This window comes from Notothenia rossii, assembly GCF_949606895.1.
Source record: "Notothenia rossii genome assembly, chromosome: 5".
In the NCBI taxonomy this organism is placed as follows: Eukaryota; Metazoa; Chordata; class Actinopteri; order Perciformes; family Nototheniidae; genus Notothenia; species Notothenia rossii.
This window is the reverse complement of record NC_136903.1, coordinates 802,200-824,309: the sequence shown is the minus strand read 5'-3', so window position 1 is coordinate 824,309 and position 22,110 is coordinate 802,200. Positions and strand designations below refer to the sequence as shown.

At 45.3% G+C, this 22,110-nt stretch overlaps 2 protein-coding genes across 9 annotated transcripts in view; both read left to right on the top strand.

Moving 5' to 3' along the window:
• Positions 1–4,261: 4,261 nt before the first annotated feature.
• On the top strand, positions 4,262–6,407 carry LOC307041806 (piggyBac transposable element-derived protein 4-like). The gene is made up of 2 exons (XM_079685346.1): positions 4,262–4,542; positions 5,221–6,407. Exon 2 carries the CDS (start codon positions 5,441–5,443, stop codon positions 6,251–6,253), a length of 813 nt encoding a protein of 270 aa, XP_079541472.1. The 5' UTR covers positions 4,262–4,542; positions 5,221–5,440; the 3' UTR covers positions 6,254–6,407.
• A 2,103-nt stretch (positions 6,408–8,510) lies between these two features.
• phf21ab (PHD finger protein 21Ab) overlaps positions 8,511–22,110 on the top strand; it is a 43,698-nt gene continuing 30,098 nt past the window's right edge. For 3 of the 8 annotated variants that reach the window (XM_079685448.1, XM_079685447.1, XM_079685453.1), the window contains exons 1-6: positions 8,511–8,934; positions 15,836–15,874; positions 16,865–16,916; positions 17,128–17,217; positions 21,091–21,123; positions 21,267–21,332. In XM_079685448.1, the coding sequence (XP_079541574.1) occupies positions 16,875–16,916; positions 17,128–17,217; positions 21,091–21,123; positions 21,267–21,332 (231 nt within the window). In that variant the 5' untranslated portion in view covers positions 8,511–8,934; positions 15,836–15,874; positions 16,865–16,874. The remainder of the gene's footprint in view (positions 8,935–15,835; positions 15,875–16,864; positions 16,917–17,127; positions 17,218–21,090; positions 21,124–21,266; positions 21,333–22,110) is intronic. The other 5 variants (XM_079685454.1, XM_079685452.1, XM_079685450.1 and 2 more) reach the window with 4 other exon arrangements.

Here is a 22,110-nt window from a genome sequence, read left to right as displayed (position 1 = left end):
AGAAGTAGAAAGTACAGGTATTTGTGTTCAACATGTAAGAAGTAGAAAGTACAGGTATTTGTGTTCAACATGTAAGAAGTAGAAAGTACAGGTATTTGAGTTCAAAATGTAAGAAGTAGAAAGTACAGGTATTTGAGTTCAACATGTAAGAAGTAGAAAGTACAGGTATTTGAGTTCAAAATGTAAGAAGTAGAAAGTACAGGTATTTATGTTCAACATGTGAGAAGTAGAAAGTACAGGTATTTATGTTCAACATGTGAGAAGTAGAAAGTACAGGTATTTGTGTTCAACATGTAAGAAGTAGAAAGTACAGGTATTTGTGTTCAACATGTAAGGACACACCTGCACATACTGTAGGTGTGTCCATGTGATCTTCTGTCGCCCTCTAGTGGCGTGTCCAAATAACATTCTTTGATAACACGTCACATGACCAGATAAAGCAACAGAACACCTAACGGGAGATACTTTGATCACTCACTGCTTGCCTGCTCTTGAATCCTGAGGTGATTCCTCAGGTGGGTTGATCTGGGATGGACAGCATTGATTAAAGCAAAAGGTAGTTTCTGATCACATGAGGTGTTGTGAATGGAAGGAAGTGAGGGATCAATCAGAGGTCTTCCTCTGGTTACACCGTGACCTGGCCTTTGAGATTATCTCCAGCAAGTGATCCATAATATTGATTTAATAATAATAATAATAATAATACATGGGACTTTTATAGCGCTTTTCAGGAAACTCAAAGACGCTTTGACAGAGAGTTAAGAAAAGACAACAAAAAAAACAAAGAAATACAAAAAGAGATAAACAAAACAGAAAATCGGGGGGGGGGGGGGGTCAGTGGTTGAATGCAGTGTTGAACAGGTGGGTTTTGAGTGATGTTTTGAATGCTGTGAGGGAGGGAGAGTCTCTGATGGATTGGGGTAGTGAGTTCCAGAGGGTGGGCGCAGGAACGGAGAAGGCTCTGTCGCCCCAAGTCTTGAGGTTGGTCCGGGGGGGGAGGGAGCGAGTGGGAGTGTGTCTGTGGAGGAGGTCAGTCAGGTAGGATGGGGGGATTTCATATTTCTTACACTTCCCACCTCTGGTGTTTCACATAGATTTGTGTTTATGCATATGATTATTTATTCAGACTTTATAACACCATGCTCATGTTTTATTTGTCTTTTGTTGCTCATCTCAGAACATTCTCTTGATCAGTTGGATGTGTTCTATGTCTTATATATATTCATGTTGCTCTGTGGGAGGAGCCTTCAGTGTCTCACCTCCATGTCTCCGCTGCTGAGCTCATGGTGAGAGAGACCTGCATCTTGAAGTGATCTGACCTCTGTCTCCCCCTGCTGGCTGCTCTCTGTCACTGCGTCACACAGCAGAGAACAACACTGGCTTTTTAGGAATAAGAATTAAACATGTTTTTATGTCATAATGTTTGTGTTAATTAACATATACATTATTATTTAGTCACTAACTTATTCTACGGACGGAAAGTTTATTATTATTCCGTCTGTATTTTGGCCCTCTTCTCCTCCCGCATTGAACATCACAGAAACTCCGTTCAAACATCAAAACGTTCAGCTCGGTCGGGAATCGATGGCTATTACTTTTGACATTCATAACTTTCATAATTCCAGAGATACATCCCATAATACATCACATTTTTAACATTGAAGTCAATGGAGGAAATCTTCAGACTTCAACAAATCTTCATGCGACTTCAACTGCTAACTGTTCATTCATACTTTCACTCAGAAACCTCATTCCAACTTTAAAATGTTACACATCTTTCTGACATTATTCGAGTAAAACAACTTTTAAATCTGATTCTTGCTTTTAGAGATATTAAACATTGTTCAGACATTGTTTTAGAGGTTTCTTCACATGTTAACATTAACTAGAGTATGTGATGTCACAGCTAAAACTGCCATAATTCCCAAACCCTACATTCCTGAGACATCATTTATCATGACAAACGTAGGAAAACATCTCGTAGCTTGAAAAATTACAAATAATTAAGCAAATAAATAATTAAACAAAATGCCTCTTGAGGGCATGAAGTGACAAAAGCTTTCAACATGTCTCCATTAAAGCCCATTGTAATTTCAGGCTGATATTTCCTCACAGCAGCAGCCGCACACCTTTAGCTAAACTGCCAAAAAGGCCACATTATTAACCCGAAAGTACACAAAAATTACACTTCAGATACTCAACTTCCTTGACATGCTTCAGTATGCGTAGTATGGGGTGTCATCAAATGCCGTTGCCATGGCGACAGACCACTCGCCATGAAACACGATGTCACTCTAAGTCCAATCGACACGGTCCAATCGTCCCCCAATCTTCACTTGTATCACCGGTCCATGCGTCAACAGCTCTATGCCAAATCTGAGATTTCACCATATGCCGTTTCCATGGAAACGCATCCCTCGCCATAAAACACGATGTCGCTATAACTCCTATGAAAATGTTCAAAAAGTGCTCAAACTTCAAATGTGTGCTAAGAGTCCAGCCGTGAAGACATCTACGGGACAGTTTTGAGATTTCTTCAAATGCCGTTGCCATGGCAACACAATGCTCACCATGAAATACGGTTTTCTCATAACTTCAGTGAAAATGCTCCTAACGCCCCAAAACTTCACAGGTTTGGTAACGATGCAGCCATCAACGCATCTAAGCGTATTATGGGGTGTCATCAAATGCCGTTGCCATGGCGACAGATCATTCGCCATCAAGTTAGTTCAGAAGTTTGCAGTTCAGATATTCCGCTGCTTTTCCAAGCCTTTTTACTTTCTTTTCTTTTCTCATCACACATTCAAGCCCCCAGTGTTCATGTATCATTTCAATCTAAATTCTTCACTTTCTTCTCACACATTACATTTCAGCAGTTTAGAGTCAGCTTTTCAGCATAAAGCATTCCCACTAGCAATTTCTTCAGGAATTGCATTCTCTAGTTTTTGTTATTATTTTACAAGTACATTTAAAATAAATAAAGTAACAAAGAAACAAAAACATGACAACAAGAACCACAGGAGAACCACAGGAGAACCACAGGATACTCTACAGAACCACGGGAGAACCACAGGATACTCTACAGAACCATGGGAGAACCACAGCAGAACCACAGGAGAACCACAGGAGAACCACAGGAGAACCACAGGGGAACCACAGGACAGAACAACCACAGGAGAACCAGAGGATACTCTACTACAGAACAACCACAGGAGAACCAGAGGATATACCATCAGTGTATATAGCATGAATAATAATCACACATCAGTCATATCTGTTATGAATAGTCTTTTATGAAATAGTGATGCAAAGATAGCCTTCTCTCAATTCATGAACTGTTTTGTTATTTTCATGTGGATGGAGACTGAATATTATGTTTGAATAGAGGATTCCTAATATTGTTTACCGAGACCAACATTAATGACCAATCAGCATCACATGACATTTCTACTGCTATCTTTGCAAAACGAGTTAACGGTCACATGTTACCTGGATGAGTGCTGCAGAATACTGTTTTTATAAAAAGGGATAAATGTGTGTCTTTCCTCTTGAACGTGATCGCTGGTAGATAGCCACAGGAGTCCTAACAGTTTAACCTGGGCGGATGTTTACCTGAGAGGATCACAGTTTACAGTTCACAGCTGAAGACTTCTCCACGCTGCTTTCAAACTGTGAGTAAACACCGTGTTCACTTGGAGGCTGTCTGAAGGTGTGCACAGGTCTCAGATGGACTTGGTATCACATTAAGAACGATATTCAGTCATAAGTCTGGCAACAATAGCTGGTTTCAATGATTTATTGGAGCTCGCAATGTTTTGAACAGACATCCCCAGTCAACTCGTTTTTCTTTTGTAGTCCCCGCTGTTCGCGTCCGGATATCTCCATCGTAACCACAACCTCACACACTGGTACTGAATGTGCATCAAAGTCTTCCTACCGAGCCAAATATACCAAAAGATGTGTGTAAACAACAGAAGAAGCGATCGAAAATCACCCCAGTTGATCGGGAAACCAGTTGATCCGGAACACCGGCGGAGGCTCACAGGCTGTGGGAGGGTCAACAGGGTTACTATTTAATCTCTTTGTTTAGCCGAACACATTTGATATTATTTCTAGTATAAATATATAGAGATATTTGATATGAAAGGATTACCAAAGAGAAAATAACATACCGTAGATATGATCCAATCCACTCAGACATAATACAACAAGGAGCTGATACTTATTTTACGACTGCTAATAATCATTGTAATGTTTCCATGTTGTGATTGGAAATGAGAGACTCAACTTTTCACTGTCATTTCTAACCTATAGCTGCTGAGTGTCTGATGATAAAACCTTTCTTTGCATTTAAGAATTGTTATTTACTCTTTTGCCAAATAAGCACATTGCAAAGATGGCAGACCCCGAGGAGGTACTGGCCGCTCTGGCTGAAGAAGATAGCGAGGCAGACTCTCTGGTCGACTCTGCGTCGGACGACGAGGACCTCCTGCAGACGGAGAGACGCTGGCACTCACATCATGATGTTCCACCATCGGAAAGGTACGTCATCTCTTTGGTCCATTACTCATTCATCTGGTGTAAGACAGGGGGGTCCAAACTCTTTTCCCCGAGGGCCACGTACAGAAAGATATACCAAGGGCTGGGCCGCTCAGAGGTTTATGGCCTCGTAAGTTAAAGGGCACCTATCATGCAAAATGCACTTTTGTACGTCTTTTATACATGAATATGTCCCCGGTCCACTTTCAGTTATAAGTTAGCTAAATGTACATCAGGCGTGATACAGGAATATGCTTTGATCCCAGCTCTCTGTAGGGTTTCAGTTATCTTGTTGGCATCCCTTAAAACAGATCCTCAGTCATTATAACATGAAACAGGAAGGGTCTAGTTCAAGCTTGTTATGGAAATAAGCTGTTGGGCTTCTGTTGAGGGGATTCATGTTAGGAGTGGGCTTATTGCCAAGTGTTTCATTTGTGGGCCATTTGTCATTATACTTTTTGAATTAGCTGAGGCCGCATCCGGCCCCCGGGCCGTAGTTTGGGCCCCGCTGCTCTCAGATAATTCATCGACCCACCTTATTGTCCAAGCTGGATGGTAACTTCCCCAGTACAGGAATCATTTACCTCAACGTCCAGTTAGTGTTACGTGTCTGTTTGGAGTAACATTTTCAAAAGTATAAGCCAGTGAATTCATCTGTTTGTTTTCCACTTTGTTTCACAGTGATGAAGAGTACGAGCCTAACATGGCTTCTGCTCCCCCCTCACGTCCTCAGCCATCATGTTCCTCACCTGGATCTGAATCAGCCAAAGACACGCAGTCCAAAGGAAAAGCCTCATCAAACCCCATGAAGCGTGTCCACAGGCCTCCCTGAGGTGGGTCTCCAGCCCTCAGGTGGCGCAGCAGAGAGGAGAAGGACAGAGGACCAGAGCCTCGGGGGTTCATGCCAGCCAGGGTCCCCGGCCCAGCGTTAGACCCCAGCACAGCGTGGTCTCCCCTCTCCCTCTTCAGACTGTTCTTCAGCTCCTCCGTGGTCCAGAGGCTCGTCGACAACACCAATGCAAACGCCCTGATGAGGTCACAGGCTGGAAAGAAGTGCGTTTGGAAAGAGCTGACTGGGAGGGAATTCTATATCTTCCTGGCCATGACCATTCTCTCGGCCGTCGTCCACGTTGCCCACGTATTGGACTACTGGTTGAAGGAAGGGCCTTACGACTTCCCATTCGCCGCTGAGAACATGTCCCAGGAACGCTTTGAAGCCATCCTGTGGTCGCTGCACCTGAGCGACCCTGAAGAAGACGAGGAAAACGAGCGCAAGAGGAACACCACCGAGTACGACAGGCTTTTTAAGATCAAGCCCCTCTACACGGACATCAGTGCTGCCTGCAAAGCACATTTCCAGCCCTATCGGAACATTTCCATAGATGATAGGATGGTGGCCTTCAAGGTCATGGAGCCGCATATGAGGGACCAGCCCATAAAGTGGGGGTACAAACTGCTCGTGCTGGCGGACTCCTCAACGGCATACATCTGGAACTTCTCTGTGTGCACGGGGGAGAGTGAGTCCACCGCAGGCCGTGGACTCAGCTACTCCTCCGTGATGGACCTCTTGCCCCTCCCTCTGCTCGGTCAGGGCTACACACTCTTTGTGGACAAGCTTCACACCCTGCCCTCTTTGAGGATTTGTTCACGAAAAACATTGGCTGTTGTGGGACCATTGGAAAAAATCAAATCGGCTTTCCACAGACGGAGTTGAATGAACTTCCGAAAAAGGCTGAGAGGGGAGATTAGCGGTGGATAAGGAGAGGAGAGCTCCTGTTCGTCAGTTGGATGGACAGCTGGGAAGTGTCCATGTGCTCCACCGTGCACGAGGCCTTCAGCGGACAGACTCTCAGGAGGAAGGTGAAGCGGGCTGGTGAGTGGCAGATTAAGACTGTTACCGTTCCTGACGCTGTGGTGGACTACAGGTAAAGCATGGACGGCGAGGACGTGTCCGACGTGAACTACAGCGCTCGCCACAAAACAAAGAAATGGTACAAGATTTTTTTTTTTACCATTTTCTGGACATTTCCGTGGTGAACAGCTTCCTTCTCCACGAGGAGCTGCTCAAGGTGAGTTCTTCCAGCGTGTTGTTTTCACCTACCTCTAAAATAGAGAGTGGATTTCTTGTATATTGTGTTTAATGTCTGAAATAAATCTGCTCCAGTTGGAGTCAAACTTCATTTCCTGTGTATGTTTTTCTGATGAATGGGGAGAGGTCTGGGTGAATCTTCAAAAGCAGTGTGGTTCCTGAGAAAGGTCAAAGGGCACTGATGGCCCTGATGTACCCAAAGGTGAGTCCGCCTGGACCTGCCTCTGATCAACCTCTCCACAGAATGTCAAGTTTCACTCCATGAGTGAGTTATGAGATGTTTCACTAAGTGCTGATTTAGCGGCTTGGTGTTGGACTTGTGTTCCGTGTAGGTGAAACGTGTTCATATCGTCTGATCGCTGAGTTTCTTCCCGGTCAGTGGCTTTGCATCATTAATAGGTTGTTAAATGGTAAGAAGCCCTGAGACGCTGTTTCTAGCAGGATGTCGCGTCTGCTCCGCCGGCCGGGGCTCACAGGCTGGGCTAGGGGTTAAATAACAACCGGTTACCTTTACTGTTTAATCTCTTTGTTTAGCCCAAAACATTTGATATTATTTCTAACATAAATATATATGTATATATACATAGAGATATTTGATATGAAAGGATTACCAAAGAGAAAATAACATACCGTAGATATGATCCAATCCACTCAGACATAATACAACAAGGAACTGATACTTATTTTACGACTGCTAATAACAATTGTAATGTTTCCATGTTGTGATTGGACATGAGAGACTCAACTTGCTGCACGGGCCCACACATGCTTACTGCCCACTGCATCAGAGTGTATCTGTATCCTGTGTGGACAGCAGGGGGCGCAGTTATACTGACAACACATTCACATGAATATCACCATTATAATGAGTTCAAGTATTTGTAAAGTTTACACCCTGACAACAAGATATCAGAATATTAGATGTTAGTAAAGGCAGACAAAGACAGGGTTGTTTAGTTTTGAATAAATTATATAAAACAACAACCCATTAAAACCCATTATTATTGGAGAGGGGAGGAGGAGAGAGGGGAGAGGAAAGGAGAGAAGGACTTTATTGATCCCAGGTTGTGAAATGTTCACGTTGCAGCAGCACAAAGACAAGGCGTCGCATATTAGATGTATTAAAGACTAGAAATAACCAATCCAACATGTATACATCTCAATGGAAATGAAATGTATGTTTTACTCAGTTTCCTACATGATTATATATTGTGTGTATTATTACACACATATAATATATTATTAGTATTGTAATAGCTTTTATAAAACATTTTGTTTACGAATGACGCTTTAAATCAGATGTAATGAATAATAGTATATTGTCATATTTTATTTTACTGCACTCAGTTTCCTACATAGGGATACATTGTTTATTATTACATGACATGTCACTTGTTAGATGCTTTTATCCAAAGGGATTTACATACTAAATACTGTGGATAATCCCCACAGGAGCAAACGTGGGTGAAGTGTATCAGGGACACAACGGCATGCTGACTGCAGTGGGACTTAAACTTGCTATCCCCTAATTTGAAGTCCAGCACACTATCCACTGAGCCACAGCCGCCCACCTACTTTATTATAATAGCTTTTGTAATTGGTCTATTTTGTGGTTGTATTCTTTGTTCTTTGTATCACCACTCACACCAAAGCAGAGCTGTATGTGTACATGATAATAATACATGGCATTAATAGAGACGTGTGTTATGTTGTTATCAATATAATCACGGGGGGGCCACAGGGGCCACAGATGACCCCCCTCTAGATCCGCCCATGCGCACAGACTTTCTCTCCTTAGAGTTTCACTGAGTTTACATCCGGGTTTTTTCCCTAGGCAATGGGAGTCGCAGCACCGCCGTTCCTTAGGCAAAGTGAAATAAATTCGCCGCACCGACACAAAAAGCAGTCCGCTCCCCGAACACAGCCCCTCCGCGCCCCCAGCCGCTCATCGGCTCCTTTTAACCTGCTTTAACTTTAACCCGTGCTAACATCAAACGCTTTGTCCCAGGTGAGCTCGCGCCAGGTGCACGTGAGAGTAGTTTGTGTGCCCCCTTCCTCGAGCTCCGCGGCGCAGGGATCTGAGCGGTGATGCGGCTGAGAGCTGAATGAGATTGAAGAAGAGTTCTTCTTGTTTTGTAGCTTCTCTGTTTTCTTTTTTAAAACACCTTTAAGCCAAACTACATTTAAAAGAGAGCCTCTGAATAAAGCTCCGCGGGGAAGGAGTGATCCGGCCTGTCTGCTCATGCTGTGCTGCCATCGTGGATCGGATTGTTATATATATTTAATTAATCTGGAGGATCTGCTCAGTAAGTGCTCATTGGGGCTGTTTTTAGATAACTTTAATGATGTGTGTTGTTCCCCCGCGGGGTGTGTGTGAGGGTGTGTGAGAGGGTGTGTGTGTTTCGGGGTGTTTCTCTGTGTTTCGCTGTGTTTGCGGTGTGTTTCTTCTCCAGGAGTTGGTATTGTGGAGGACAAGGGGCCGAGATAACTTAGACCCTCAGTGTTTAAAACATGGCGTCTTATATCCCTGCTCTCTTTTATATCCATTTCCCTCTCTTTCTGCCCCTCTTACGTCACCGCAGAACCCTACGTGAGGCTCTTTGGATGTGACTTAGCTTAGCTTGGTTAGCATTAGCAGCGAGGAGCTAACCGCTAGCATTAGCAGCTAACGTTATTTATCCACTTGTTCTCTCTCTCTCTTTCTCTCTCTCTCTCTCTCTCTCTCTCTCTCTCTCTCTCTCTCTCTCTCTCTCTCTCTCTCTGTGTGTGAGTGATGCTCGCTCTATCACTAGTCCTGTATGAGTCCTGCAGCACCGAGAGAGCTAACTTATTACATATAGCACACAGTAGTAATAATAGAAGTTAAAGGCAAGTTAGTACATCATCATGGCTAAAAGAGGAGAAAAGGACAGCTAAAAAAGGCGGAAACCATTACAGTGTTAGAGCTAAAGTGGAATAGCAGGTAAACAAGGCATGCACTGAGAGAGCTAGCTTACACACACATTTATACAAGATAAAGAACAACACAACCACTGCTGACGGAGGAAAACATTACAGCAAAGGCATGCACGAACAGAGCTAGCTTATTAAATACAGAGAAAAGCACATATCAGTCATACAGTAATCAGAAAGAAAGACCAACACAACCATGGCTAGAAGCTAAAAGTGTTATAGCAGGTAAACAAGGCATGCACTGAGAGAGCTAGCTTATTACATATAGCACACGTTAGTAATGATAACAGATAAAGACAAGTAAGTACATCAGCATGGCTAAAAGTATACCCAGTGCCAGCGAGCAGAGGCATGAAGGAGGCCCGCAGCAATGGAGAGGACTTATACACGTTAGTAATGATAGAAGATAAAGACAAGCACAAGCATGGGCAAACAGTGGCACAGCAGGCATGCCCTGACAGAGCTGACTTATTAGATATAGATATTAGTTGTAGAATAATCATAAATAAAGACATGGTAACCCTGAGGAGCAGCCGCTCAGAGACATCTGAGAGACTTCATTGAGACTTTGATTCACCTGTACCTTTTCATTAACCCCCACTCCTTGCTCACTTGGTGTCATCATGTACTACCTTTATATTGTGTAGCTGTCCTTTAGCCCTTCTTTGTGTTTGTATCCTTCAGGCTCAACTTGTGTATGTGTTTGACTTCTTTCTATTTTATATTTGTTTATTTCCCCCCTTTTTGGTTTGTAAATGATGTGCATTGCCTGGTTTTAACATGCTGCTGTGACCATGGTTACAACGATGTGTGTTTCTCTGCATGCGGCTCAGCGTACCAGGAGAAGGGTCTGCTGGGCTATTGTGTGTTTGATCTGAACATCCAGACGACCTCCAACAGAAAGGGTTAAACATTCATTAAACCACAGAAACTGAAACAACTCTTCCAGGATCTGAACTGTGAAGCACTTTCATCTTGATACCCTCCAGTTTAGTTTCATTTACCAGTGGAGAGTAACTGAGTACCAGAGGAGAGTAACTGAGGACCAGTGGAGAGTAACCGAGTACCAGTGGAGAGTAACCGAGAGTAACTGAGTACCAGAGGAGAGTAACTGAGGACCAGAGGAGAGTAACTGAGGACCAGTGGAGAGTAACTGAGGACCAGTGGAGAGTAACTGAGTACCAGTGGAGAGTAACTGAGGACCAGTGGAGAGTAACTGAGTACCAGTGGAGAGTAACCGAGAGTAACTGAGTACCAGAGGAGAGTAACCGAGTACCAGTGGAGAGTAAAGTTCTGAGTACCAGAGGAGAGTAACTGAGGACCAGTGGAGAGTAACTGAGGACCAGAGGAGAGTAACTGAGGACCAGTGGAGAGTAACCGAGTACCAGAGGAGAGTAACTGAGTACCAGAGGAGAGTAACTGAGTACCAGTGGAGAGTAACTGAGTACCAGTGGAGAGTAACCGAGTACCAGTGGAGAGTAACCGAGTACCAGTGGAGAGTAACCGAGTACCAGTGGAGAGTAACCGAGTACCAGAGGAGAGTAACTGAGTACCAGAGGAGAGTAACTGAGTACCAGTGGAGAGTAACTGAGTACCAGAGGAGAGTAACTGAGTACCAGTGGAGAGTAACTGAGTACCAGTGGAGAGTAACTGAGTACCAGTGGAGAGTAACTGAGTACCAGAGGAGAGTAACTGAGTACCAGAGGAGAGTAACTGAGTACCAGAGGAGAGTAACTGAGTACCAGAGGAGAGTAACTGAGTACCAGAGGAGAGTAACTGAGTACCAGAGGAGAGTAACTGAGTACCAGAGGAGAGTAACTGAGTACCAGAGGAGAGTAACTGAGGACCAGAGGAGAGTAACTGAGTACCAGTGGAGAGTAACTGAGTACCAGAGGAGAGTAACTGAGTACCAGAGGAGAGTAACTGAGTACCAGAGGAGAGTAACTGAGTACCAGAGGAGAGTAACTGAGGACCAGAGGAGAGTAACTGAGTACCAGTGGAGAGTAACTGAGTACCAGAGGAGAGTAACTGAGTACCAGAGGAGAGTAACTGAGTACCAGAGGAGAGTAACCGAGTACCAGAGGAGAGTAACTGAGTACCAGTGGAGAGTAACCGAGTACCAGTGGAGAGTAACTGAGGACCAGTGGAGAGTAACTGAGTACCAGTGGAGAGTAACTGAGTACCAGAGGAGAGAAACCGGGTACCAGTGGAGAGTAACCGAGTACCAGAGGAGAGTAACTGAGTACCAGTGGAGAGTAACCGAGTACCAGTGGAGAGTAACTGAGTACCAGTGGAGAGTAACCGAGTACCAGTGGAGAGTAACCGAGTACCAGTGGAGAGTAACCGAGTACCAGTGGAGAGTAACCGAGTACCAGAGGAGAGTAACTGAGTACCAGTGGAGCGTAACCGAGTACCAGTGGAGAGTAACCGAGAGTAACCGAGTACCAGTGGAGAGTAACTGAGTACCAGTGGAGCGTAACCGAGTACCAGTGGAGAGTAACCGAGAGTAACCGAGTACCAGTGGAGAGTAACCGAGAGTAACCTAGTACCAGTGGAGAGTAACCGAGTACCAGAGGAGAGTAACTGAGTACCAGTGGAGAGTAACCGAGTACCAGTGGAGAGTAACCGAGAGTAACCGAGTACCAGTGGAGAGTAACCGAGAGTAACCGAGTACCAGTGGAGAGTAACTGAGTACCAGTGGAGCGTAACCGAGTACCAGTGGAGAGTAACCGAGAGTAACCGAGTACCAGTGGAGAGTAACCGAGAGTAACCTAGTACCAGTGGAGAGTAACCGAGTACCAGAGGAGAGTAACTGAGTACCAGAGGAGAGTAACTGAGGACCAGTGGAGAGTAACCGAGTACCAGTGGAGAGTAACCGAGTACCAGTGGAGAGTAACCGAGTACCAGTGGAGAGTAACTGAGTACCAGTGGAGAGTAACCGAGTACCAGTGGAGAGTAACCGAGTACCAGTGGAGAGTAACCGAGTACCAGAGGAGAGTAACTGAGTACCAGTGGAGCGTAACCGAGTACCAGTGGAGAGTAACCGAGAGTAACCGAGTACCAGTGGAGAGTAACTGAGTACCAGTGGAGCGTAACCGAGTACCAGTGGAGAGTAACCGAGAGTAACCGAGTACCAGTGGAGAGTAACCGAGAGTAACCTAGTACCAGTGGAGAGTAACCGAGTACCAGAGGAGAGTAACTGAGTACCAGTGGAGAGTAACTGAGTACCAGTGGAGAGTAACCGAGAGTAACCGAGTACCAGTGGAGAGTAACCGAGTACCAGTGGAGAGTAACCGAGAGTAACCGAGTACCAGTGGAGAGTAACCGAGAGTAACCTAGTACCAGTGGAGAGTAACCGAGTACCAGAGGAGAGTAACCGAGTACCAGTGGAGCGTAACCGAGTACCAGTGGAGAGTAACCGAGTACCAGTGGAGAGTAACCGAGTACCAGTGGAGAGTAACCGAGAGTAACCGAGTACCAGTGGAGAGTAACCGAGAGTAACCTAGTACCAGTGGAGAGTAACCGAGTACCAGAGGAGAGTAACCGAGTACCAGTGGAGCGTAACCGAGTACCAGTGGAGAGTAACCGAGAGTAACCGAGTACCAGTGGAGAGTAACCGAGTACCAGTGGAGAGTAACCGAGAGTAACCGAGTACCAGTGGAGAGTAACCGAGTACCAGTGGAGAGTAACCGAGTACCAGTGGAGCGTAACCGAGAGTAACCGAGTACCAGTGGAGCGTAACCGAGAGTAACCGAGTACCAGTGGAGCGTAACCGAGAGTAACCGAGTACCAGTGGAGAGTAACTGAGTACCAGTGGAGAGTAACCGAGAGTAACTGAGTACCAGTGGAGAGTAACCGAGAGTAACTGAGTACCAGTGGAGAGTAACCAAGAGTAACCGAGTACCAGTGGAGAGTAACTGAGTACCAGTGGAGAGTAACCGAGAGTAACTGAGTACCAGTGGAGAGTAACCGAGAGTAACTGAGTACCAGTGGAGAGTAACCGAGAGTAACTGAGTAACAGTGGAGAGTAACTGAGTACCAGTGGAGAGTAACCGAGAGTAACTGAGTACCAGTGGAGAGTAACCGAGAGTAACTGAGTACCAGTGGAGAGTAACTGAGTACCAGTGGAGAGTAACCGAGAGTAACTGAGTACCAGTGGAGAGTAACTGAGTACCAGTGGAGAGTAACCGAGAGTAACTGAGTACCAGTGGAGAGTAACTGAGTACCAGTGGAGCGTAACCGAGTACCAGTGGAGAGTAACCGAGAGTAACCGAGTAACAGTGGAGAGTAACTGAGTACCAGTGGAGAGTAACCGAGAGTAACCGAGTACCAGTGGAGAGTAACCGGGTACCAGAGGAGAGTAACTGAGTACCAGTGGAGAGTAACTGAGTACCAGTGGAGAGTAACCGAGTACCAGAGGAGAGTAACTGAGTACCAGTGGAGCGTAACCGAGTACCAGTGGAGAGTAACCGAGAGTAACCGAGTACCAGTGGAGCGTAACCGAGTACCAGCGGAGAGTAACCGAGAGTAACCGAGTACCAGTGGAGAGTAACCGAGTACCAGTGGAGAGTAACCGAGAGTAACCGAGTACCAGTGGAGCGTAACCGAGTACCAGTGGAGAGTAACCGAGAGTAACCGAGTACCAGTGGAGCGTAACCGAGTACCAGTGGAGAGTAACCGAGTACCAGTGGAGAGTAACCGAGTACCAGTGGAGAGTAACCGAGTACCAGAGGAGAGTAACCGGGTACCAGTGGAGAGTAACCGAGTACCAGTGGAGAGTAACCGGGTACCAGTGGAGAGTAACCGAGTACCAGTGGAGAGTAACCGAGTACCAGTGGAGAGTAACCGAGTACTCAAGTACTCGGTTGTATTCATACTGAATATAAGTTGTGTAAAAGCCCCTCAATGAGTAACTAAGTAAATGTACTCAGTTACATCATGTTTGTTTTCAGTACTTGTGTTGTTGCTTCAGTGTCTGTTGAGGTATTTGTACTTAACACAAGTAATCTTATTTGCATTTATACTGCATCTTATTGACAGCTGGAGGAACTTTTTGTTGTTTAAAAACACAATATATTATTATTTATGTATTCAAAGTAGGGCTCTGTGTGCAAACTGCAGAGTGTCTGTGAAGAGGCATCACTCTGCAGATCCATGCCGTGTTGTAGCTCCTTAAACACTGCGTATCAGAACTACGCCGTGTACATGCTCATCAGATCAGCAGGACCAATGCTTCATCTGCATTTGAGACCCCTTATCGTGACGTCCCTACAGAGTTTAGATACCAACCAATGGCCACAGAATGGACATTGTGACGTCCCTACAGAGTTTAAATACCAACCAATGGCCACAGACTGGACATTGTGACGTCCCTACAGAGTTTAGATACCAACCAATGGCCACAGACTGGACATTGTGACGTCCCTACAGAGTTTAAATACCAACCAATGGCCACAGACTGGACATTGTGACGTCCCTACAGAGTTTAAATACCAACCAATGGCCACAGACTGGACATTGTGACGTCCCTACAGAGTTTAAATACCAGCCAATGGCCACAGACTGGACATTGTGACGTCCCTACAGAGTTTAAATACCAACCAATGGCCACAGACTGGACATTGTGACGTCCCTACAGAGTTTAAATACCAGCCAATGGCCACAGACTGGACATTGTGACGTCCCTACAGAGTTTAAATACCAACCAATGGCCACAGACTGGACATTGTGACGTCCCTACAGAGTTTAAATACCAGCCAATGGCCACAGACTGGACATTGTGACGTCCCTACAGAGTTTAAATACCAACCAATGGCCACAGACTGGACATTGTGACGTCCCTACAGAGTTTAAATACCAACCAATGGCCACAGACTGGACATTGTGACGTCCCTACAGAGTTTAAATACCAACCAATGGCCACAGACTGGACATTGTGACGTCCCTACAGAGTTTAAATACCAACCAATGGCCACAGACTGGACATTGTGACGTCCCTACAGAGTTTAAATACCAGCCAATGGCCACAGACTGGACATTGTGACGTCCCTACAGAGTTTAAATACCAGCCAATGGCCACAGACTGGACATTGTGACGTCCCTACAGAGTTTAAATACCAACCAATGGCCACAGAATGGACATTGTAATGAAATGATAGTAATGATAGTTTTTTTTTTTTTAGCATTTCTGATTATTGTAATATTTTCTTATGAAGTTCCATGCAGTTTGTGACGATGCGTTTGTTTTGCTCACAGGGCAGCACAGAGGGGTGGAGTCAGTCCCACAGCCAGGAGGTGAGCTTCATTATCATCATCTACCCTCACCATCATTACATTTCATCATGTTCTGAAATATCTACTCTTCTATATATGTTTGAAATAGAAAGTAGAAGTACTCAGATCTTCAGTAAAAGTAGAAGTACTCAGATCTTCAGTAAAAGTAGAAGTACTCAGATCTTCAGTAAAAGTAGAAGTACTCAGATCTTCAGTAAAAGTAGAAGTACTCAGATCTTCAGTAAAAGTAGAAGTACTCAGATCTTCAGTAAAAGTAGAAGTACTCAGATCTTCAGTAAAAGTAGAAGTACTCAGATCTTCAGTAAAAGTAGAAGTACTCAGATCTTCAGTAAAAGTAGAAGTACTCAGATCTTCAGTAAAAGTAGAAGTACTCAGATCTTGAGTAAAAGTAGAAGTACTCAGATCTTCAGTAAAAGTAGAAGTACTCAGATCTTCAGTAAAAGTAGAAGTACTCAGATCTTCAGTAAAAGTAGAAGTACTCAGATCTTGTACTTGAGTAAAAGTAGAAGTACTCAGATCTTCAGTAAAAGTAGAAGTACTCAGATCTTGAGTAAAAGTAGAAGTACTCAGATCTTGTTCTTTAGTAAAAGTAGAAGTACTCAGGTCTTGTACTTGAGTAAAAGTACTCAGAGTGTATGAATAGTCAACAGAGAGAATAACGGAAAAGTAATGTCAACAACAGCAACAGTGATAACAACAATAAGAAACAACAGTCAGAAGTCTGAAGGAGTTCAACTTGTTGTTGTTGTTTATCTGTTTATCTCTTGCACAGCTAAGGGACCTGCGATCTAAGCTCGTCGTGATCTGTGTATAATATAATATAATATATATATATATATATATATATATATATATATATATATAGTTATGTTTGATAATAAAGGAGGTACTTGTATCTTTTAATACTCGTGTAGCATCTGAATATCAGAGCGGTATGTGTTCATCATCTTAATGAGATAATAATAGGTGTTGATGTGTTTCTCGTTCCAGCGGCACTTTAATGCTTCAGTTGGATGGTTTTCCTACTGGAGACGCTGTTAAGGTAAACTTAAGATACATACTGTATATATGATATTTCTAGTGGAGCTCCTGTGACCTTGTTTGACCTTCAAGGTGAATTATGACTGTCAGCATCACACAGGAAGTCCTTATAGGACCGTCCCTCAGGCTGCCATGGCGCGTGTGTGTAATGATTGTGTGTGTGTGTGTGTGTCTGTGTGTGTGTGTGTGTGTGTGTGTGTGTGTGTGTGTAGGCTGATCGATCAGCTGGCAGACTGACTGGATCTATGATGGAGCTGCAGACGCTACAGGAGGCTCTGAAGGTGGAGATCCAGATCCATCAGGTACACAAACACAAACTATAGAAAATATACATTAAACATAACAATCACAAGATATAAAGTTATTATATATACATAAGTATGTGAGAGATGGAATATTAAACTGAATATCATATTCCCATGTATATCGACTTCTTGCACTATTTTTTATTTGTATTTTGGTATCAATGGAGGAGCTCTGGGGGGTATACTACGAAGCTGTTTCAACCTAACCTGGATATGTTTGAGTTAGCCGGTTGGCCTAATCCAAAACATACGCGCTCTCACTAAACGATCCTACGACGCTGGTTATCAAGAGGATCGCTCAAACCAGCCGTGTCCTATCTAGTTAGGTGCGTTCACATGAAAGGGGGGGTATCTGGAGCATTCGACCAATCACAAACATGGAGAAGCGTACTGACAGCGCAGCGTCATACTTCCTGAATGAAAAGTCAACTATAATATTAGACATATGAAGAAGTTAAACTTTAAACATCCGTGACTTAAACACTTGATCCAGGATCAAAGCCACATAGCTGCACCTGCAAGGTGAATACAGCTGGTAACAGAACAAGTGTTTGAATGCGTACATGAACAGGTTTATGATATCACTGCCCCGTCTAAGACACCATCTGACTTTCATTACATTTGACTCGAGTGTTTCCTCAACTTAATGTGTTGCTTCAAATAATCCTTCTGCATCCAGTATGTGACACTGTGAGTGTTGCACGGCCAGATACGGCTCAGCTGACTCAGATAAGGAGATGATACATTATGATGTGATATGCCGCGGACTGTACTTAATGTTACTCTGATCCGGTTACTTATGTTGTGGCAGATATTTAAGTAAGCTTTCTTAACGCTAATGTTATAATAGTCAGATAGCTCTGAAGATGGGAGGTGATATTCTATTAATTTTCACGTTCACACAGTCGCTGATTTTTGCCGGCCGTCTTTCCTGCAACGGCAGCTTTTCTGTATTTCCTTTCTCCTGTAATATGACTTAATCGCTTTAAACTCCGCACACTGAGCTCTGATTGGTCAGCAGGCGGTGCTTTCACTGAGTTGATCTCTTAGCCTGCAACCTAACCTGCTCCGGGTCAGGTTAGCCGCACAGCCTAAGTTACCATGGAGATCTAGCCCGCTAAAAAGAGAACCAGCTTCGTAAGACAAGAAACCCAGAGTTAACCTGAAGTTAGCCGCTAAGAGAACATCCTGCTTCGTAGTATACCCCCCAGGTCAGAAGAATGTCACTGCCATTTCTACCCTGTAGCTGCTGAGCATCTGATGATAACACCTCTGATCTCTGAGTGAATCTTCATGTTCGTTCTGCCCTCTGGGTGCAGTTCCTCTGTGTGGCCAGGAGGTGTCACTGTCAGGCTTGGATTTTTGTCATTTTAGGGGCAAGGCCATTTGGCCTTTGGTGTCAAAAAAAAATGTCAGGGCGCAAAGGCCATTGAGGGAAACATTTGGATTTGGAGCTTACAAATAAATAACTTCACTTTCTGATAAGAAAAACACACGAATGGCATGGAAAACAGATCACTTTTTTAATATCAATTATGTCAAACATGATATCATCATATAGACCTATGCCTCCTTAGTATTACCGTATATAAAATGAAATACTCTACTTTGAATAATTAGTGTTTGGTATTTTTTTCCATCTACTACTTCTCCCATTCACAAATCCAAAATGAAATCTAAAAATCAAAAATTCTATTAATATGTAACAAATATATTAAATTTCAGAGCAGAAGAAACAGCCTTCAAGGGTCAAACTCTGCACATCGTTCAGCAGTGTACTTTGAAATACAAAAGTGTGTGTGGTGTCTCTTTAATCAGCTCCTCCTCACAGCTCCTCATATCTGTTCAGAAACTAGACAAAAGTTAAACATGAACAAACCACAGACTGCCTGTGTCACAGGGAATACAGTCGCTGCTTTAATTCTGTCTTTAGGACGTGGTTGTGAGTTTGGACGGAGCAGATACAGGTTGGTTTAGCTTGATCTGATCGAATGGAGATCGCTCCATTCAGAGAACACGCATTTTAAAAGTGTTTTGCCTGCCGTCTGTCTGCAGACTTGTCAAAGCATGGTTTTTACTAACCGGTATCAGTATGTAGTTACTTCGGCATCATTTTGAAACGTGTATTATAATTAAATCACGGTAAAATAGGTTAATTTTGTCTTAGTTGGTTTCCACCACAGTATTTACATGGATATAAGCCCCGCCCCCTCTCCAGCGCGTCCTGTTTGAATGACAGGAGTAAACACAGCTGACAGCCGCGGTGAAACTCCAGCGGTTAGAGCGATGAGAATATTCGCATGGCGTCCGTTGTGAACGCAGCGTAATGCAGTTCAGAAAACACTGTTCTGACGCTTTGAAAGCAACTTCCAGATGTTAACAGTATCAGGGGCACGCAGGCCATGGTGCCCGGAGGACCTACAATTATTTTCGAGTCATCACGGCCAGACCGAGGGGCAATGACAGCATGGCCGTCATGGCCGCCGGTGAAAATCCTACCCTGGTCACTGTGCTGTGTGGCCAGCAGGTGTCACTGTGGTGTGTGGCCAGCAGGTGTCACTGTGCTGTGTGGCCAGCAGGTGTCACTGTGCTGTGTGGCCAGCAGGTGTCACTGTGCTGTGTGGCCAGCAGGTGTCACTGTGGTGTGTGGCCAGCAGGTGTCACTGTGCTGTGTGGCCAGCAGGTGTCACTGTGCTGTGTGGCCAGCAGGTGTCACTGTGCTGTGTGGCCAGCAGGTGTCACTGTGCTGTGTGGCCAGCAGGTGTCACTGTGCTGTGTGGACAGCAGGTGTCACTGTGCTGTGTGGCCAGCAGGTGTCACTGTGCTGTGTGGCCAGCAGGTGTCACTGTGCTGTGTGGCCAGCAGGTGTCACTGTGCTGTGTGGCCAGCAGGTGTCACTGTGCTCTGTGGCCAGCAGGTGTCACTGTGCTCTGTGGCCAGCAGAAGTCACTGTGCTGTGTGGCCAGCAGGTGTCACTGTGCTCTGTGGCCAGCAGGTGTTACTGTGCTCTGTGGCCAGCAGGTGTCACTGTGCTGTGTGGCCAGCAGGTGTCACTGTGCTCTGTGGCCAGCAGGTGTCACTGTGCTGTGTGGCCAGCAGATGTCACTGTGCTGTGTGGCCAGCAGGTGTTACTGTGCTCTGTGGCCAGCAGGTGTCACTGTGCTCTGTGGCCAGCAGGTGTCACTGTGCTCTGTGGCCAGCAGGTGTCACTGTGCTCTGTGGCCAGCAGGTGTCACTGTGCTCTGTGGCCAGCAGGTGTTACTGTGCTCTGTGGCCAGCAGGTGTCACTGTGCTCTGTGGCCAGCAGGTGTCACTGTGCTCTGTGGCCAGCAGGTGTCACTGTGCTCTGTGGCCAGCAGGTGTCACTGTGCTCTGTGGCCAGCAGGTGTCACTGTGCTCTGTGGCCAGCAGGTGTCACTGTGCTCTGTGGCCAGCAGGTGTCACTGTGCTCTGTGGCCAGCAGGTGTCACTGTGCTCTGTGGCCAGCAGGTGTCACTGTGCTCTGTGGCCAGCAGGTGTCACTGTGCTCTGTGGCCAGCAGGTGTCACTGTGCTCTGTGGCCAGCAGGTGTCACTGTGCTCTGTGGCCAGCAGGTGTCACTGTGCTCTGTGGCCAGCAGGTGTCACTGTGCTCTGTGGCCAGCAGGTGTCACTGTGCTGTGTGGCCAGCAGGTGTCACTGTGCTCTGTGGCCAGCAGGTGTCACTGTGCTCTGTGGCCAGCAGGTGTCACCGTGCTCTGTGGCCAGCAGGTGTCACCGTGCTCTGTGGCCAGCAGGTGTCACTGTGCTGTGTGGCCAGCAGGTGTCACTGTGCTCTGTGGCCAGCAGGTGTCACTGTGCATTTTCTGACTGTCTCCTTCTTCTTCTGCAGAAACTGGTGTCCCAGATGAAGCAGGACCCTCAGGTAAGACCCCCCACATGTAACCCCCCTCATATTACCCCCCCCCCCCCATGTTACCCCTCTAACGTGCTTGTTATACTTGCAGTTATTTAAACTCATGAGAGAATCAGAGTTTAGAGCGTGACTTGTTTTTGACTCTCTTTCAGAACGCAGATCTGAAGAAGCAGCTCCACGAACTGCAGGCTAAAATCACAGCACTCAGCGAGAAGCAGGTACACACACACACACACAGACACACACACACATAGACAGACAGACACACACACACACACACACACACACACACACACAGACAGACAGACAGACAGACAGACGGACGAAGGTATTTTGAGTGGGGGTGCTGAGGTGCTGGACTCCAGTGAACACTATTACGGGAACTATAGAGCACGCACAAAAGCGCGAGCAGCAGGGGTGAAGTGCTATTCTTTACGAGTGGGGAGCGGTCCTCACCTCCTCTAGGACCTCACCTCCTCTAGGGGGGTCCTCACCTCCTCTAGGGGGGTCCTCACGTCCTCTAGGGGGGTCCGGGGGGATGCTCCCCAGGGAAGATTTTTTGTAAATATTGAAGTTAAAAGCATCAATCTGGTGCACTTTGAGAGCAACATTAAGAGATCTATGGATACATCTCTCAACACCCAGATGAAACACAACTGGAAGCAGATTTTCTTTTTCTTTATGGATATTTTACAAATCACTCCCCTTTCAAACTGTATTCTTGTTTTACTGCCATATAGTATTTCATAATTGTTTTTCCTTTATTCTCTTGTTTTTTTTATAACTATAATGATCATATGAAGGTGTGCCGCGGAAATAATCTTTTGAATAATTTTTGACCAAACCGTTTGAGACCCACTGAGATAACTTAGACTAAAGTGAACTATCTAAACCAGGGGTGGCAAACTCATTTCAGTTAAGGGGCCACATACTGCCCACTTTGATCTAAAGTGGGCCGGACCAGTAACATCATAGCATAATAACCCACAGGCCCTA